The 18,908-nt window shown below is 45.7% G+C and overlaps 1 protein-coding gene across 1 annotated transcript in view; it reads left to right on the forward strand.

The window, feature by feature from the left end:
• SDK1 (sidekick cell adhesion molecule 1) overlaps positions 1 to 13,091 on the forward strand; it is a 373,777-nt gene extending 360,686 nt beyond the window's left edge. Inside the window, exons 43-45 of the mRNA XM_082064834.1 lie at positions 1,280 to 1,400; positions 1,588 to 1,717; positions 8,799 to 13,091. Coding sequence (XP_081920960.1) covers positions 1,280 to 1,400; positions 1,588 to 1,717; positions 8,799 to 9,071 — 524 coding nt within the window. The 3' untranslated portion in view covers positions 9,072 to 13,091. The remainder of the gene's footprint in view (positions 1 to 1,279; positions 1,401 to 1,587; positions 1,718 to 8,798) is intronic.
• The last annotated feature ends 5,817 nt before the right edge of the window (positions 13,092 to 18,908 follow it).

Genomic DNA, 18,908 nt, shown 5'->3' on the forward strand with positions numbered 1-18,908 from the left:
TTTCAAAACATCCAGTTTTTGAGCTCTGAATATTGTTTTTACCTTTTCTTCTCCTGATGTAATACAGTCATGGAAGGGCTGTTCACATGTGTGTTTCTCTGATAGCCCCCTCCACCTCCAGCAAGAAGTTGCTCTGATGCCAGGAGGTGCCAAAAAAGGCACGTTAATGAGTAGGATCAGGTGGATGGGTCTTTGCACTACCCATTCTTAGGGATTAATGTAATGAAGGAGACTTGCAGGCAGTATTTAGTAATTCAGTCCCAAAGTGAAGATCTTTTCTTTCTTTATAATTGACTTCTAACAAGTGTTAGAAAATCAGATTTCAGTCCTGTGAGATACAAGACGTATGAATACCGTGGCATTTTACCAGGTTAATACTATTACAAATTTGTATGCATAGCTCATAGGAAATCTCTCATTTTCTTAGTTTTTCTCAGTGTTGGGGGACAGACAGGAAAAGACAAACCTGACCTGTAGTGTCAGTTATCAAGTGTTCACACTAAGTTTTTGTGTAGCACTGAAACTGAAACGGAGGATAAAGTACCTGTCTGCTGCAAAGTGGCAATACGCAACCAGTCCTTGTCCCTGGGACATGAGCTGAGCTCACACCTTTGGGATTAAAAGAGTGAGCAAGGGAGAGAATAAGCTCTTGTATTTGATCACAAGAAATAATATACTTTGCTGTATTTTCCCTTCTTCTCCCAGTCCGCTGTCCTTCTCCCTGCCTTACATCGTACAGTGAATTTTCACATCTATATCCTATCCTCATTACAGGTCTGACATCTCTTTCCCGTTTGCTATGCACTTACCCTACCTGCCTCTTGCTTTCCTCCCTGCCTTTTTTTTCTCTTTTCCTCTTTTTCTGCCTTTCCTAGTTTTACTTTCTCTTGCTTTACTTCAGTCAGCGTGAATGGCATTCATGGCACCTGATTTATGACATCTGGCCACCTGAATTAGTCACCTGGTTTCTATTTGTAGTCAAAAGACAAGAATAAGCACTTTTGGAGCACAGTTTATCTGCACTACTTTAGATACCTCTGAGTGAAATGCATCCATCCATGATTCCTTCTTTCCCTTCTTTGGGCTCCCCCTGCACATTCACACTCCTGATAAGCTCCTCTCCTCCACTCTGATCGTATTCATTTGCCAGTAAGAAAGGTAAATAGATTTTCAAATAATTAATGGTGTCGTAAAACACAAAGAAGAAGTTAAGTCTTACAGTTGTATTTGGGGGAAAAGTGCCTTTGTTTCAGCTGAATCTTTCATTGCCTGGCTCAAGGTAAAACTATCTCCAACGTGGAAGAGTCGGTCACCCTGGATAACGGAGGCTTCACTGCTCTGGAGCTCAACAGCAGACACCTCAACATCAAGAGCACCTTCTCAAAGAAGAATGGAACCAGGTAAGAAGCTGGGAGCACCACGCTCTTGGAAATGGCTTTTTATCTGGCTTCAAGCAACTGTTAAATAAGTGAAGGGGAGAGACCGTTGTCTGGAGGATCTAAGGATGAGATTCTGGCCTCTATTGTGTCTTTAATTATGTCATTTCAGAGACATTACAATATCCCAAACACTCTTTACATTTCCTAGGTCTCCTCCTCGCCCAAGCCCCGGGGGGCTGCACTACTCGGATGAGGATATCTGCAACAAGTACAACGGAGCCGTGCTGACCGAGGGCCTGGGCCTGAACGAGAAGCCCTTAGAGGTGTCAGAGTCGGAGGTAAGAGTTCCCCTTGCCTCGCCAGATGTTGCCCACTCACTGCAGACATTCGTTTTCCCAACGAACACTGGCAAAGTCTCAATCCCATACCTGCATTATACTGTGGTGTCATTGTTTTTCTGTCTTGGGGACTTTTAAATGTCTGATTTACCAGGCTGTTTGCATCGCATCTTAAAATTAAAACGTCAAAGGAAAAGAAATCACAAGCAAGACCCAAGCAGAGCAGATTCCAGACCTGACCTTGACAGATATTCACAGTTTTCCAGTGTTAGGTAGAAGTGCAATCGGCCAGGCAGCATGTGCTGACCGCTCTGGAAGGGGCTGCACATCACCCTCTGCCTGGGGGCTGCAAACTTGGAGCACTTCTGGGAAAAAAATATATATATATATTTTTATATATATTTCTCTATATATTTTTAATATATTTTTATATATACATATATACATATATACATATATACATATATACATATATACATATATACATATATACATATATACATATATACATATATACATATATACATATATACATATGCTGCGAAATAACCAGCTGGCTGGAGCCAGCGTCTGGATGAGGTTGCAGGTGGGCCACCCTTTGGATTGTTGCACTGACTGCTGTATGGGATGTGGCTTGAGGTTCTCACAGTGCCGTTTGTAGACAGCTGCAGCAAAAACCAAGATTCAGATGAGTGGTCTTGTGTGGTGATAACTGCTGCCTCTGTTACAGAGGGAATAAATGGGGCACAAGTAACGTGCCAAGGAGCACATGGCAGTGAGAGCCCAGCATTTGGGTTTTTGAACACCCCAGCCCACAGCCTTAATCTAACTCAAGGGGAACCTTCTGGGTTGCCTTTAGACTCTGTTCGCCAAGAAAGGTGGGTGTATGCTGGCATTATCCATCTGGCAGTGCTCCATCTTGTGTCTTGTATGCCCTTTAAGAAAAAAGAAAGTACTTGTGGTCTGTAAAAGCCCAGCAGTGGCCAGAGGTGAATGTTCAGACTTCCAGGAATATCCAGAAAGGTAAATCTGTCTCTAAAATCGTATGTTGTCAGCCGAGATCCTGACGAATCTGAACTGACAGCGCAAGAAGCGAGCAGTGGGCCAAACCACTCCGAACCTGACCCTTCTAGCAAGAATAAATCAAGAGCAGCAAGCAGTGAAAGAAGATGACAGTTTTCATCTGTAGCTTTTCTGCACCTGCAGCTACAGCTGCTTTTCCTGGCTACCTTGCTCTCACCTCCTGTTAATTACCGCGGACAGCCTGCTGCTTCGCGCTGCCCCGTGGCCGACCCGGCGCGCCGGCAGCTTCCCTTGGCGGAGCTCAAGCTGCTGCCTATGCAATGCACAAGCGTTACCCTCCAGATTAAACCCATAGTGCTTTGGTCATGTCACTGGAACAACCCAGCATTAAACCCGTCATTAAAACAGTTTGCTGAGCATGATCATGAATTTAGCACTGGCACCTTTTGACATTCATTTCAATGCCCTGTGTGGTGTTTCCTGGTAATGCGCAAAAGCCTACTTGCAGGGTGTCATTACTGCCTTCTATATGCGCTGTTTGTATAGCATAGAAGAAAGTGATTTTTGTTTCTTTTTCTCAGGCTATTATTAATATTATTTATTTACTGTGCATTGCAATCAAGCCTGAAGGTCTCAGTTGAGATTCCAGTGTTTTTGTGAATCTGTGTGTGTATGTGAGTACGTGGACAAAATGTGCCTCCTGTTTTTCCTCAGAGTTTAGATATGCAGCCCTTCTGCGTTATGTCTTTGATGCTGCCTTTTTCTATTTTTTCTGGTGGGGAGTGCTTTTAGGCATGAAATGTTAATATGCTCCCAGTAGAGGCAGCAATAGGAGACGCTGCCTTTTGATCAGCCTGAAAATGCTGTTTATGTTGGCTGATACAGACAGGAGGTGGGGGTGGGATTGAGCAGAGGTGAGTATAGATGTTTGACCACCCTCTTTTCAAGTACTCCTGTACCTATTAGCTCTTATTTGTCTTCTCTGTTCATTTTGTTTCTTATTCTCAAAGGACATCTTAACAGACAAGCTCTGTTTGCCGAGTATTTCGGAATTTCCGTCTCTCAGAAACGTTCCCCATTGTATGAAGAGTTAAAGATATCTTTTCATTGAAGAGCTCTGCGCAGGTTTGGCCCTCTGCAGCAAAGGGGGTCCTAGTGCTCTTTTCCTGTAATACATCTTTGCATGGATCTCAAATTCCACTCAATACAGGTAGAGCCAAAACCCGTGCTTGTGCTTTCAATCCGCACGTCATCTTGTTGCTGTTTAGTCTTACCCCGTTGCCTGAGGTGTCAAGATTTTATATGGAAAAGGCGGAAGCTCACTGGCTTCAATTCTCATGGGGTTTACTGAACATGAAGAAGTCTGCGAGAAACTCTTGGGCTGACTGACTGCACTTAGAACACAGCTGCCTGGTCTCCGAGCTCCCTCCTGATGGGGAGATCACGACAGAAACAAAGAAAATCAAGCAGACCCAGGCAGTACCTTTAATATTCATAAATCAAGTGGTTAACGTACTCCATGTCATGAAAGCCAAGCACCAGTACTGTTAATGAGGTTAAAGTAGTTTAATTGGCAGGTATGGAGCAAGAGAGTGCTAAGAGTGTAATTTGGAAATGATTAATAATAATAGGCTTTTAGATAATGAGTCAAGTGGATGAGACTCTGGACAGATAATCTGAAGAAACTTGGTGTTCCCCATGTACAGAAATTTGATGATGTATCTGCAATGTCATCCGGCCACGGGAGAGCAGGGGAAGGGAGGGTGGTGGTGTGTGTTTGTTCATTCTCAGGTGTCCTGGTGCTCTCCTAAAAGTGGTTTTCGGGAGATAATGTTCTCACAGTTTGCACGTCCCATCAGTCGGTGCTGAATGCTGCCCGTGCGCTGCTCTGCCCGGCTGCTCCGCAGTCTGACCGCCTTCTGCTTTCTCAGCTCTGTGGGGAGATGCTATAAATTTCCACTTAACACTTAATAGGGAGTATGATTTAACTTGTTTCTGATAAAGCTCTCCAATGATTTTAACAAGTTAGGCACCATGTGGAAACCATCTGCAGGTGACATTAAATAAGCAAGGGTTCCCGTGTCCGGTGAAATCTGTTTGCCTACGAGGTTACCTTGTCTCTTTTACAGCACATTCCTTTCATGTCAACCAAAAGAAACTGCTGCCATCTACATTTTTAGAAATAATCTCTTAAGGTTGTTTCTTATGCAGTCACTTAAAAAAAGAAAGATAATTGAAACTCTCTTCAAATTTCCCATTGACTGAGCCAGCCTACTCTGGTCACTCTGAACAGCACTTGTGCATTTCGTGCTATCAATAAAACACTTAAATAGCATCTCATTTTGTGTATTTGCCGTTGCGGAGGCACCATGCACCTTGGGTTGACAACCTGTAATGTCACCGCACACCCAATCACGCCCCAGCCTGTGGAGGTTTCCAAGGTAACAAAGCCACAGTCGCAGGGAAGGGAGAAAACCGAAAACAAAGCAAAAAGCCCTGCAGCATTTCTATTTACTCAATAGTTTTAAAATCACTAAAAACTAATCCTCTAATATAAGCTGTCCGTATTCTCATGCAAAACAGGTTTATCTTGCTACTCTTCGATTTTCATCAGGGCAGAGAGGGGTGTGGGACGGCAATTTAGAGAATTCCATGCTGGGCAGGGTGATTATTAGCACCTTGCCCAGAGCAGACCTTAGAAGATACTTTAGAAACATGGAGGAATAGTCAGTTCCTGCCTGTTCTGAAGGAAACAAAAAGAAAACACGTTGTGTCAACACTAACAAGTAGGTTGTCTTTGCCAGCATCAGTGCTAATGATGGTGAAAGGCTGATGTTAGTGCAGTTGTATGTGTCTCATGAAAGTCGCTTCTGAAAGGCACTGGCCTTATTTATACCAAATTAGCATTCTCTTCCATTTGATGTAATGGACTAATTAGTGGACAGATTATCAGCAGGTGGTATTGTTTTAAATTCCCTCTTTGTGTTCATGGCAAGTCCAGCTGACACAGTATTTCAAATGGCAGCAGCCCACCTAAAAGCCTTCCCAGTATTTCTCCTCTTTATTATGTTGACTTCTGGCAATCTCAGAAGAACTTGGCTTAGGTACAGAAATTCTATTAGTTTTGTGGGTGAGTGTTTTTCTGCTGGTGGTGGACAGAAATCAAGAGGCTGCATCAATGTTATTATACCTATCAACTAATGTGTCAGTCTTCTGGATACAGCTGCTTCTCAGCATTTCATCTCAGAGCTTCCAAGTTTTTAGTTGACATTGTGTTTCTGTATGTTTCTGGGGACATCAGGAAGACCAGAAAGGAGCCGCTAGAAGTTTGTGGGTAGCTTTGTGCTTATGTTTAAGACAACACAACCCAGCTGTGATCCATCTTTTCAGCAGGGGCTTGTTTCTTTGTGGGATGAGGGGGTTTAATGTGGTGAGTCAGTAAGAGTGATGGTGGATTAGGGAAGGACTCAGAAGACACAACAAAGGCATAGGTAGCGTTGAGCCTTTGATGGAGGGGGCACATCACAGAATGACAGAATCATAGAATAGTTTGGGTTGAAGGGACCTTCCCAGCTCCCCCAGTGCCCCCCCTGCCATGACAGGGACATCTTCACCAGCTCAGGTTGCTCAGAGCCCCGTCCAGCCTGGCCTGGGCTGTCTCCAGGGGTGGTTCATCCACCACCTCTCTGGCCAACCTGGGACAGTGTCTCACCACCCTCGTTGTAAAGACATGAGGTTTAAAACCATTACTCCTTGTCCTATTGTAACAGGCCCCTCTAAAAAAGTCTGCCCCCCATCTTTCTTATATCGCAATAGCTAGAGGAGTTCACACCGTCAGGTGCTGCCTCTGCTGAGTGATCTGTAGCCGCCTACCTCTGCTCAGGATGCGGAGACTTTTCTTCTGGATGTCCACATCATCCCCCAGCTTCCCAGGCGCTTTTTACATCAGACTATGGAGCTGCAGCATAATGTTTGCAGATGGAGGCTGGTCCAAAGTGTGACAACCTGTTTCTTGATAAGAATGGAGGAAACCAGGGTTTGGTGATCTTCTGGTCTGCAAGTAAAGTTGGTTGTGTCTGCAGCCAAGGACCAGCTTGCCTGAGCTGTTGCTGCCACGCTCTGCTCATCAGAGGGACCTTATTGGAGCCCCTTACAAAACCAGGCAGGGCAGTGCTGGCAGGAGGTTCCCCGCAGCGGTGCCAGAGCTCTGGAGCTGCGCTCTGCACCCCCCGGCTGTGAAATGATCCAAATCTGGGCATATCCCAGGCAAAAACCTGTTTGGGAAAGTCTTTGGAGGGAGCTGGGTGTTGGCTTCCCAAGGCTGGCAGCTGGTGCAAAGGAGCGTTTTTTCCTAGGAGGCAGACTTGCTGAATTCCTTCTCGAATCATTATTAAATGCTGGTAGGGTTTTATTGTAATATTAATTACGTGTCAAGGCACCTGAAGCTTTGCATTCTTAAAGCAGTCAAACAATACGTAATTCTGAAAGAGCCAAAGCATGGGGAGTAGTGGAAGGGCAATTTTGCAGAGCTGCTTTGCTCAGACTTTTGGAAAACTCTGAGAAAAATTTCTCAGACCTGTCCATCACCCTCTGTGCTGGAAAATGGGCACGAAATAGTATCGAAGAAGCTATCTAAGCAAAGAAATGGGATGATGGATGCGGTGCCCTTTTCAAACGGTGGTTCACAAGGCATTTGAGGATTGTTCTTCAGAGGCCATTAAAAAAGAGCTTTAGAGGAGGAGAGACTAGTTGTGTGGCAGGCAGGATCAAGAAGGATGTGTGTTTGCTGTGTGGTGGCATAGATCAGAACGATACCAACCTTTTGAAACTAATTGCAGCAACAGTTACGAGCTGCACTTACCCATCTCTCTCTCGTATGTCCTAGGCAGCTACTCCTTTGATATTTAATTGCCTTTAGAATCAGCTATGCAGATTATCAGGGGAGGAAGAAAAAAGGAATAAAAACTTTTGCGTGCTCAAACCAGAGGTTTTGAGAGAAGGCATGAGATATGGAAATGACTGGGTAAATGTTTGTGTGCTGTGTGGGATGTGGCTGTTACTGGTGGGAACAGAAGGAAAATATGCGCTTAGATACCATGGCCAAGGCTTTGCCGTGGTCTCTGTGCTCGGAGGAGACGTACGAGCCCTCTGTGATTCCTCCAGCTGTATCACAGCAGCAGCACTTCAGAGGAGGGGCAGATGCTCAAAGCTTATCTGGTTATATTTCAATAGAGCTCCCGCTTGATATTGATATGAGCTTTGAAGCCATCCAGCCACCGTGCATAAATGTTTCAGGGGTAAGATCCGCTCTGAACACGGGGCTGTGCCTGAGCCATCTCAAGAAAACAACCCCCCCTGCCTAGCAGTTCTTCTTTCCCAGATTTTGCATTCTTCTTCTTCTGTCGCCATTGGTCGTGCACCTTTTGTACCACCAACAATCAGCTGGAGCATACAGATAGAGCTGTTTGCCCAAAAAAATCCCTGTGATTTCGCTTAATTCCCTTTCAGCGATAGAACTAAGTTTCAATACTTAACGAGGCTTGCAAGCCAAATCCAGAGTACTATGCATGTGGCCTGATGTGACCACCTCAAGCAGCCGCACGTCTGGGGAACAGGAGCGTGTTTGGAAGATGTTATTTCTATCCTTGCATCAGAAGGCAGGTTCTCAGTTGTAATTGCAATCTTTTTGATGATGTGATGGAAAGCTGTTGGTTTCCCTGTGATGTCTGTACACTTCCCTGCACCTTGTGTCAAAACAGGAATCCCCAGCTCCCGCCGCAGCGTTCTGCAGTGAATTAGAAAGGATTTCTCTGCATCTCTTACCACCAGCGTTTGTCGGGTGACTCTCTCTGTAGCAGCCAAGCCTGGCTAAACCAGAACATGGTGCTTTCCTACAGTACAGCAAGTCTTACACTTGGACTACAAACCATCCTACCCTAAAATTACAGCTTTTGTCAGCCGGCAGCATTAAACTTGTCTCTGCTTTCTTTTAAAGTGGAACAGGCTAAATCATAGCATGCTAATGGCTAATCTATTTTTTTTTTTCCTGATGCTCCAGGCCACTGACTCGGATTACGAAGACGAGTTGCCAAAGCACTCCTTTGTGAACCATTACATGAGCGACCCCACGTACTACAACTCATGGAAGCGGCAGCAGAAAGGGGTGAAGCACCCGGCATCCTACAGATACGAGGAATGTGCCGCCAGCGAGACAGAACCCTATTTCCAGACTGTCATCACGACACAGAGCTCAGGAGGGGTGTACACCCCGACGGGACAGCCCGCGCCCGGCTCCCGGACTCCAGTGACAGGGTTCTCCTCCTTCGTCTGAGACGGGGCTGGGGGACGGAGCCGAACCGCCGGCGGCGCTCGGAGGGACCCGTCGCAGTGACTGTGTGTGCGTGGCCGGTGCGATGAACTGTGGGTAACTTCTCTATCAGGGTAGGCACGGATGGCAACACAAATGAGGCTGGGGTTTGGTTTGGTTGGGGTTTTTTTTTTTGTTTCTTTGTTTGGTTGTTTTGTTTTGTTTTTCTGAAGACAATCAACTCTAAAATATGGAGCTGAACTAGCTGAACCTTTGTTTAAAAAACAAAAAAACAAAAAAAGGAATTCTGAAAAGTGATGATTTTAACCACTTGTGAATAGTAGGGGTTTTTTAACTGCTTTTTGTAACACTGCTTCAGGAAGCAGCTCCCATGCCCTTCTCTTCCCCCTTTCGTTCTCTCCCTTCCTCCTGTCCCCCCATTCCCAAACAAGGAGGTGAATTCCCTAGATGCAATGAGTGACTTTGTGATGTGATTTGAAGAGAAAACATAAAACCTCCCAGGCTCCTTTTTCTTCCTTTTTCTCTGCTCTGTTTGCTTGTTTTTAATTTTTCCCTGTCATCAAGGTCAAGCAGGAAAACACAGAAAAGGGACAACTTTTCACATGAAAAGCAGACACCTCCTCTCTCCTCATTGCTGCTCCCCAGATCAGGAGCGCTGGCTGATCATCTTAGGCTCAGACGTGTCACTGTGCCCGCTCTAGGCTCACTACTGGTGTATCTATTCTGAATTACTGACCTGCTTTTCTTTCTTGTACAAATGGGACTTGCTGCATTCTTTAAATATTCCAACTCCAGGGCCTTTAGAAGAAGAGATGGCTCAAAAGAGCACGATAGGCGGCAGTGGGTGAAGCAAGTGGGAAGAATTCAGATGCAAGGTCACTTTATTTTTGGTGTGGCCCTATTCCTCCCTCGTGGACCGCGTGTGCCATTTGAATTAGTCATTTCTTTAAAAGTAAAAGGACGCAACCCAGCAAGCCAGAGGAATCTTTCAATTAAGATTGCAGTGACAAGCTAGAGAGTCTACTAATTGACGAGGTTTTTGATCATCAAAGTTATCTTGCCCTGTCAATAGGAGTTGAGCATCATTTCTCGCCCAGACTCTGCAGTGCTGCTTATTGGTCTGTAAAAAGTACACGGTCGCTGGGTTTCTTTGATTTTATTTTTTAGTACAAAGCCACGTCACACAGACTGGGTGAGTTTTGGTGTCCACAGGTGCCTTTTATTGATTCTTCAGCTTCATATCTGGGAGAAGCAACAAAGTGTCTCCAGATAAAGCTAACCAGGTTTTTCAAGCTTTGGGGTCATGAATTACCTTGTGCAGGTTTACAGGCTTTGTGCACTGGAAGCTCTGTCCTTTGGAAAGAAGAGAGGAGATTTTCAGTTTATTTTTCATCCTTTTGTATAGCTCCCTTTTTGTTTTCTTCTTTCCTATCCTTTTCCTGAGTCTGTCATGCTTAGCAGCAATTTGTTTACTCGCGAGGAAGTTGTCAGGGGTTTAAAGAATCCAAGTCCAGCCCTTGGACCTATGAACGGTCCTGGATCACCAGACTTTTTACCGCAAGAGTTGGAAAGGCGAATTTGGAAGTAGGCAAGTTCTTGCCGCTCCGGCATTTGGCATTTCCCCCCGGGTAGGTGCAGGTTAGCCAGGTGTCCTGCTGCTTGCTAACAGCTCATCAGGGCACGTGTGGGCACTGTTACTATTGCAGATTGTCCCTGTCCTCTCTGGAGGGATGTGGGACATCTGTGGCGCTGGGTGATGGTGTCTTCACGGCAGGTTGTTGAAATGTGGTGTTGATTACAGTGGCTGCCTGTTCCTACTCGTGGGGGCTGGTTGGAAGTAGCCTGGTGGCACCTCACCTGCAGAGGGTGAGGTCCAAGGGCAAGCTCGGCCTTGCTGTCACCTCTCAGTGCCTCTTGGACAGGGCACACGACCTGGGAACTGCTTTTGCTCTTCGGCACGGCCTCTGAGCGCTGCTGCTCTCGGTGCATACGGATTCTGGATGGCTTTGGCGCTGGATTGCTGTTCCTCTCCAAAGGCTCCAGAATGAAAAACAAATAAAATCAAAACCAAATACTCCAGTGGGTGTGCTTAAGGGCTTTTGAGTTTGGGATAATGATCCACAGCTCATTAGATGGCAAGGGAAATGCAGAGACGCGGGCTTGAGCCAAAACCCTGTGAGCCATCCCCGTCTCTGCACCTGGGTAGGATGTGTGTGGGATGGAGAAGGGGCTCCAAAGAGGATGACGTGGAGTTTACTAAAAAGCAAACAAAAACCCCACTGCCTTCTGTGCACTTTGACTGCTCTCTTAAGCCATATGGACTTTGCTTTAATCACTGAACTGACAAAAATTTGTTTGCAGTCTGAGGGTTTTTTTTTGTTTCTTAAACAAGATCATCTACGTGACTTTCTGATCTGTTTTCTTTCTGCTTTTTTATTTCCTGCATCAGATTACGTATTTTTAAACACCTTGTTTTATATACATGTGACATAGCAATGCAAATACTGTTGGAATCTTAACGGCGCTTATCCAACGTGAGAGGTGGTGCTACAGGAGGAGCCTTTAAAGGGCCACCAAGGATTTAGGAACATAAACCAGTAGAAAGTAGAACGAACACCAAAGAGTTTGCTCCAAAGGAAAGCATAGTATGAGTAGCTCCATATCTCCTGAATAATGCCAGATCTGAATTGGTGTAAGGTGCAGTTACTCCCTGGGGCTGATCTGATACCACATTGAGCAAAAAAAGCAAGGAAACCATAGGGAATGAGGGCAATGGGCTCTGTGGCCACTGCTCCACTGAAGGACAACACGGGGAGCAGCACAATCCGTACAAAGCAGGGAGAAGAGACTATTCCTTTTTTTCTCAGAGCCATCTGCAACTAAAAAGCCTGAGCTTGCTGGGGACCTGCTGAGTTGGCTGCGTGGCCCTTTTCTTCTGGCTGCTGCTGAAATAAAAGCTCAGGTGTGATTCCTTTAGGACCTGTTGTTCTGAACAAAGGCATTTCTGTTCCATTGTAGTCCACATTGTTGTTACTCCGGGTTTAGTTTTGTTCAGGTGTTGGCTTTGCTTACACATTGGTTTATTTTACTTAGGCAATTGCAGAGCATGGAAACTCAGTCTTGCTCATCACTAAGATGAGCACAGAACGTGTGTTCTGCTGCCCAGGATCCTGTAGAACTACATGTGTGATGCCTGTGCCGCCTTGTTACCATGCTGGACTTGTAAAATATAATTAACGGGTAGGTTTTATTTACCTCAGATAATTTGTTCTATCTATAATTTGTTTACCTCAGGTAAATTGTTCTATCTGGAAGGAAACACTCCATCAGTTAGCAAGGAAGCTCTCTTTCAAGCTGTAATCTTTGGGAATCACAGCCTTGAAATATGACTTTTAAATATTAGTTGTCATGTTACCCATCAAATCCACTTCTGTTTCCATCTTCCTGTTTAGAACAGTCTTGAAAAAATGAAGGCTTATATTTAAAATGCCTTCTTAGAGTATTTTTCTGTACTTATTTATTTGCATTCCCGTGTTTCTCCAGTCTCTTGGTGGCTGTTACTAAAAAATAAAAACAACTTCATGAAATGACCAAGGGAGACATTTCAGGGAATGGTTTAATAGGAGCTCATTTTTCATGCAATAGCCACGGAGACATCCTATTTCCTGCAGGAGCAAAAAGGGCCCAAGCCTTTACCCTGCTCCCAGGGCTGAGATGCCACCAGCCATCACCACCAGCAATGCTCCCAGCTCTCCCAACAGCACCGAGCACCAGGTTGTCCCTGTCACAAACCACGTGAGGGATGGAGCATTTTAGCCCCCAAAAGTCTGTATCACACATTGGGTGTCCCCCACTGTAACCCACACCCTTGGGTGGAACATTCCTGGGGTGTATTAGAAGGGGGTTGGTCAGTAGGTCAGAGAGGTTCTCCTGCCCCTCTACTCTGCCCTGGGGAGACCACACCTGGAATGTTGTGTCCAGTTGTGGCCCCTCAGTTCCAGCAGGACAGGGAACTGCTGGAGAGAGTCCAGCGCAGCCACCAAGATGCTGCAGGGAGTGGAGCATCTCCCGTGGGAGGAAAGGCTGAGGGAGCTGGGGCTCTGGAGCTGGACAAGAGGAGACTGAGGCGTGACCTTATTAATGTTTACAGAGATATAAAGGGTGAGTGTCAGGAGGATGGAGCCAGGCTCTTTTCGGTGACAACCAATGGTAGGACAAGGGGCAATGGGTTCAAACTGGAACACAAGAGGTTCCACTTAAATTTGAGAAGAAACTTCTTCCCGGTGAGGGTGGCAGAGCCTGGCCCAGGCTGCCCAGGGGGCTTGTGGAGTCTCCTTCTCTGCAGACATTCCAACCCGCCTGGACACCTTCCTGTGTAACCTCATCTGAGTGTTCCTGCTCCATGGGGGGATTGCACTGGATGAGTTTTCCAGGTCCCTTCCAACCCCTGACACTCTGGGGTTCTGTGATTTTCCGTTCCCATCTCTTAACGCTCTGATGTTGGTGCACAACCGGTGCTGCTGGGTGTGAGCGGCAGCGGTGAGAAGGGACAAGAGAGGGCACTGTTTTCCTTTCAACGGTGATAAACTCTTTCGCCCCTTCTTGGGGAGGGCAACAAAAAGCCACAGCACAGAGAGCAAAGGGTTTCATCAGCATTTACTAAAGGAATCACACTGCGGCCAGTGATCCCGCTTTTGGAAGCAGTTGGCCTTACTGAAGAAAAAAACAAACAAAACACAAACACAAAACACACAACCCAGAGAAAAAGAAATTAATCCTTTACCCAGAAGGATTTTTTTTCCTCTTCATTTTGAATGTTAGAGCCAGGGATGCTCTGCAGATGGGCCAAGATCTCATTTTTCCTGCTTCTAGCCAGGTCTCTGCCAGAAGCTGCTGTAGCAATTGTTTAGAATAAATATCCAAGTCTGTCTTGACATGCGAATACATCTATTATCCTTGTCATTGCTCCCCCCAAGAAATCCATTGGGTCATACAAAGATTATCCAGTCTGCTCTCCAAAAAGGGAGGAGAGATGGCTGTTTATTCATACCGAGCACTAGTGTCTTCTCCCACTTGCTGTTTGCAGACTAAACAGAGGAATTTATTTCAGAAAAATCCTTTTATAAAAAGAATTTATTAGGAAACATAACAAAACAAAACAAAAAACCCATTAAAAACAGTACAAAGCACACACTCCTCCCAAAAAAAAAAACCTCTGGCAGGGCCATTAGAAATCTTGAGGTCCTAGAAACCTGAGACTTTTAAGACTGAATATGATCCCCAAACCCCCTGTCTTTAGTGATCTGCTTTATCAGTAGCAGCCAAAAGGGCACTTGCAATGAGGGGTTATATTTGGAGAGGAAAAGCCATCATGGAATAGTCGCTAGATGGGCAGGTCATACTGCAAACAGCTTCATTCAACCTGGAGTTCCTGCTAGTTCAATCACATTTATTAGGTTGGTTTTATAGGTTTTTTCCAGTGTATGTGGAGTCCATACATCATCATGGCGTTACTAGAGGTTAAATGGGAGAGGTATAGAATCCTAGTATCTCTTGGGTTGGAAAAGACCCTTCAGGTCATCGAGTCCAACCATAAACGGTCAAACCATAAGTTGCCGTGGTGTTTACACAAAGCCACATGCACGACAATGTGGTTGTACAGCATCCATTGAAACCTCCTGGTGGACAACCACCCTTGAACTGGGAGCACACTCACCCCAAGACTGAACGTTTTGGGCTGGGCATGGGCCTTAAATGGCTCTACCTGATAAGTCAGGTCTTCAGTTCTTCGTATTTCTGTGTTCTGTTTCTTCTCCCCCACATCTCCACCCCCAGCCGTCCCAGATAGAAGTTTGTTGCATTTTGTGAAGGGATAAATTTGCCGCTTGCGGTGATAGAGAGCCACAACAGATAAGCACACACGTGACACATGGGACAGGTGAGATATGTTTGAACAAGGGGTGAAATACTGTTGCTACTTGAGATCCAGGCTCTGACTCAGAATTTTATCTTCTCAAAATTGCCACCTGCCTATTTTTCGACAGCCCTGGGGCCTCAGGGCTTGGCAGGAAAGTAATTATTTTGATGCTGTTTGATCACTGTGCACTTTCTTGGACCTTGACTCGCTGGATATAGAGACTGGAATGAGATCACAGAGCTTTATCTTGAAGTTTTTCCCATTTATGTCCGGTTCCCCAGACCTGGGAATGAATCCTTTCTGCTAATGTGCTGTGGGGGTGTTCTGCAGGTGGGACACCTGGGAGGTGCCACCTGTGCTCCCCCCTTGATGTCATTAAGCTCCTGGGCAGTGCTGGGATCGGTGGGAGCTCTTGGGTAGCAAAGAGACGCAAAGACATGGTATTACGGTGAGTTTGTAGCTGGTCACTTTGCCACTCTTCGGATGGAGTCCATCCTCTGATTTGGTATCTGCTGTCAGTTTAGGGGTAGGACCACCTTACACAGCTGTGTTTGAGTTCCCCTTTGGTGTACTACGGTTATCGGATCGTTGCTTTTACTTCCGTGTCTCCTTGGGGATTTGCCCTGGATTTTTGTTCCACACCTCTTGTTAGCCTCACCTTCACCACTCCACTATTTTATATGAGAAAGTTACTTCTTCTTTTGCAAACTTGCTTCTAATTAAAAGAACCCTTTTTGAAATGTGTGTGTCCCTGGTACGTTTATTCTGGGGGAGGGCTCTTCTGTTATTTTTGGCTTGAAGAAGTTTCTGGATGCATTGCCAGCGTGCTCATGAGTTAACAGCTCAGGACAGCGAAAACGGGCTGAAATTCCTCACTGTTAGTTCTGGACTGTAAAATCTTATAATCCGCGTTGCTTTCCAGCTTAACTGACAGTCTCAAACAGTTTCCGCCCAAAATTTGATCAGCCTGAAATGTTTTGTTATTTTGCGGGGATAAACTTCCTCCAGATATTTAGTATGAGGGTGTCAAAACGCATTTGGAACTGTAAACCCATGGGGCTGCCGTTTTGTACACCATCGTCCCCTCACTAATAATATTCTCCTCCCTGCAGCGTTAATTGATTCCCAGACACGTGTGGATGTTGGGGAGGTCGGACCAGATCCCAGCTGGGGGGATCTGATATCCCAGGGTGGTTGTTGGGCATCCGGCCTAGAGAAGGAAACTAAACACAGTCAGGTCAGCTACAGCTTCGGTGGGAGAAATAAGGGTGAGAAATCAATGTTTTCCATGTTGGAGGGGGAAAGTCAAGCTGCTAACTCATATTTTCCTGCTTCTGAAAGGGGTGTTATAAATAATGCAGTGTTGTATAAACACAGACAGCCCTCTGTGGCTGGTAGCTTGTAATAACCCAGAGGTACCAATGTGTCCATTTTGAAGATGAAAATCCTCACGCCGTAGCGTTTTGTGAATGAGACATTATTCTGCAAAATTGCTGTAAGATGCAGAAGTGCTTTTTTGAGGTCGTTTGGCTCCGGAGTGTGTCATCCTCCTGCTTCCAGCCCTTACTCTTCTCAGGACACATTTCCTCAGCGCATATTTTTGTGGTTAAGAGTGGAGCATGGACATAAACACGGGAGTGGATGGGAAATCTGCCATGGCATTTGTAGTCCAAACAATACCAGAGAAAACAGATTGGCTTCCCGCCCTGCCCTAAACAGCACAAGCAATGGTTTGACTGAATCGAGTAATCTGGGCTTTCATTACTGACCCTTTTCCTGCTATTTGTCTCATTTATTTTCTCCTCTTCCCCCTGCCTTCGTGCTCCAGGGTTATTTCTTTTTCTCCTCGCTCCTTTTATTTTCTTTGATTTTTTTAAGCTTGCCTCTTGTTTTTATTTTTTTCTTCTCCTCCTCTTGCCTTGCCAATTATTTTCATTTCGAACCTGAGTTTCCCACAAAATCAAAAGGAACTTTATCTGAACACACGTTTTTTTTATTGGGTTTTTGTTCACTTCCACTGTGCCCCAAGAACCGGAGTCCTTGTGCTTTGTTGTCTTGTTTCCTTGGCTATGCAGGGCACGTCCCTCTAAGCCAGGGAAACATGGCTGCTGACTTCCCAGGCCGGTAGAGACCTTCATTAGGTAATTGGCATGGTCATCCCTGTTTGTTAATGAGTTAGGCTGGTGCTGAGTCAGACGAGTCTGACGTGGGAAGTCATTCTGCAAAGTTTTACAAGGCAGATTTCTCAGCAGAGCCGAAAGCGGTGGCGAGGGAAATCACTTGCGCAATCAGACAATCTGCACCTCTATCTGGAGAAACGAGCAAAATACAAACTATTCTTAGTGCCTGATGGTGACAATAACGTGTCAGAGGAGGAAGTGACCGGAGCACACAGTGTCATTCAAAGCTGCCTCCCGGCATTACGCAACTTCTAGGCGGTTTATTGCACCGCTCATGGGATCTGGTTGGGACGTGCACCCTAGCAAAGCCGTGAGCTTGTTGTTCTTCACCCTGGTCCTTGATAATCTGAGTTCATACAAGTTCTTGAACTCCGTGCACTAAACAAATGGTGCCGATAAGGCTGAAAGGCAAGCCTGGCTAAAATAAAGCGTGTGTGATATAACCTGGGGCCTGGTGCCAAGGGTGATAAAATGCCTTATGAACACAGGTGACCCCACTGCAGCCCTGTCAGATTGGAAAGGATTAATATCCCTGTGTTAGGAGGAGGAAGCTGAGGCACAGGCCAGCTTTGGGACCAAGACACAGTTTGTGCGACTGGTGTCAATGTGCCCGAGTGGCCTCGGCTGCAAATATCCTCAGCGCAGGGTGAACAAAACACATTTTTCTTACAAAACAGCAGGATGAGTTATTTTTGGGCCTCAATAAATTCTCTGTTTTCCAGCACTATCATTCATACCCTACCAGGGGAACATGACTGACCTAATTAGAGCCTAATTCCAACAGTACAAGGCTCAACTTGTAAATACAAACTTTAAAAAAAAAAAAGTGGGGGTTATTTTTTATATATGTACAAGTGCATCTGATTGGTATAAACACCCTAGAAATGGGGAGCAGGGGAGGAACAGGGCAGTTGGAGTCAACAGAGAAGCTGAAATATGGAATATTTGGGATGAAGCAGGGCAAATTTCCAGATTTATTTATGAGACTGGGACTTAATCTGCTGGGAGACTGTATCCTCTGGGATTAAGCTTCACATAGCCTGATGGAAATGAGGACATATTTTATCCCCTACCATGGAAAGGACTGGCAGAGGAAGGGTTCAGCATCTCGGTCCTGCATCCAGCAAAAACCATCCAGGTGATCGATAAAGACACTTTCATCGATCCATAGCTGTCTCTGCACCACAGAAGAAATTAAAGAGGTGACAAAAATATGCCCGTTTTTCACAAAGCCCATTTTATGAAGCAAGCAGGGGTTGATCCAACCAGCCAAATGCTTGGCTTTTGTTGCTATGGAAAATCCTCCTGGTGAGGTTGAGTGAGAAGCCTCCAGCCGTACCTGCTGGGTTTCTGGGGAGGGACCGTGCCCAGACATGCTCCTGGGGATGGCTGGTGTCCAGCACCGCTGCTGAATGAGTCACCGGCCAAACAGCCTCATCGCTGCCCTTAGTCCACACACAGGATGTGCCCAGAAAAATCAGCTACAGCCCAGGCACCGGAGGCAGAAGCGATGGGCCAAACTCTGCCCAAACGATGCTGCTCTGAGCAGAGAACCTGGCTTTAACATGGATTTACACCCACTGAGCTGTTTTTACCATGTGTCCTCATGAGATAGGAGGGGTTTAGAGGCAAAGGGATTGTGGTAGAAAGGGCTGTATGTCCAGTGTTTAAAGCTGGTGTCTTCAGGGCCATGTCATGGTTTTTTGGTGGTGGTGGTTGTTGTTTTCTGGCTTGATTTCTGAT

The sequence above is a fragment of the Streptopelia decaocto genome (assembly GCF_964273445.1).
Source record: "Streptopelia decaocto genome assembly, chromosome: 13".
Classification (NCBI taxonomy): Eukaryota; Metazoa; Chordata; class Aves; order Columbiformes; family Columbidae; genus Streptopelia; species Streptopelia decaocto.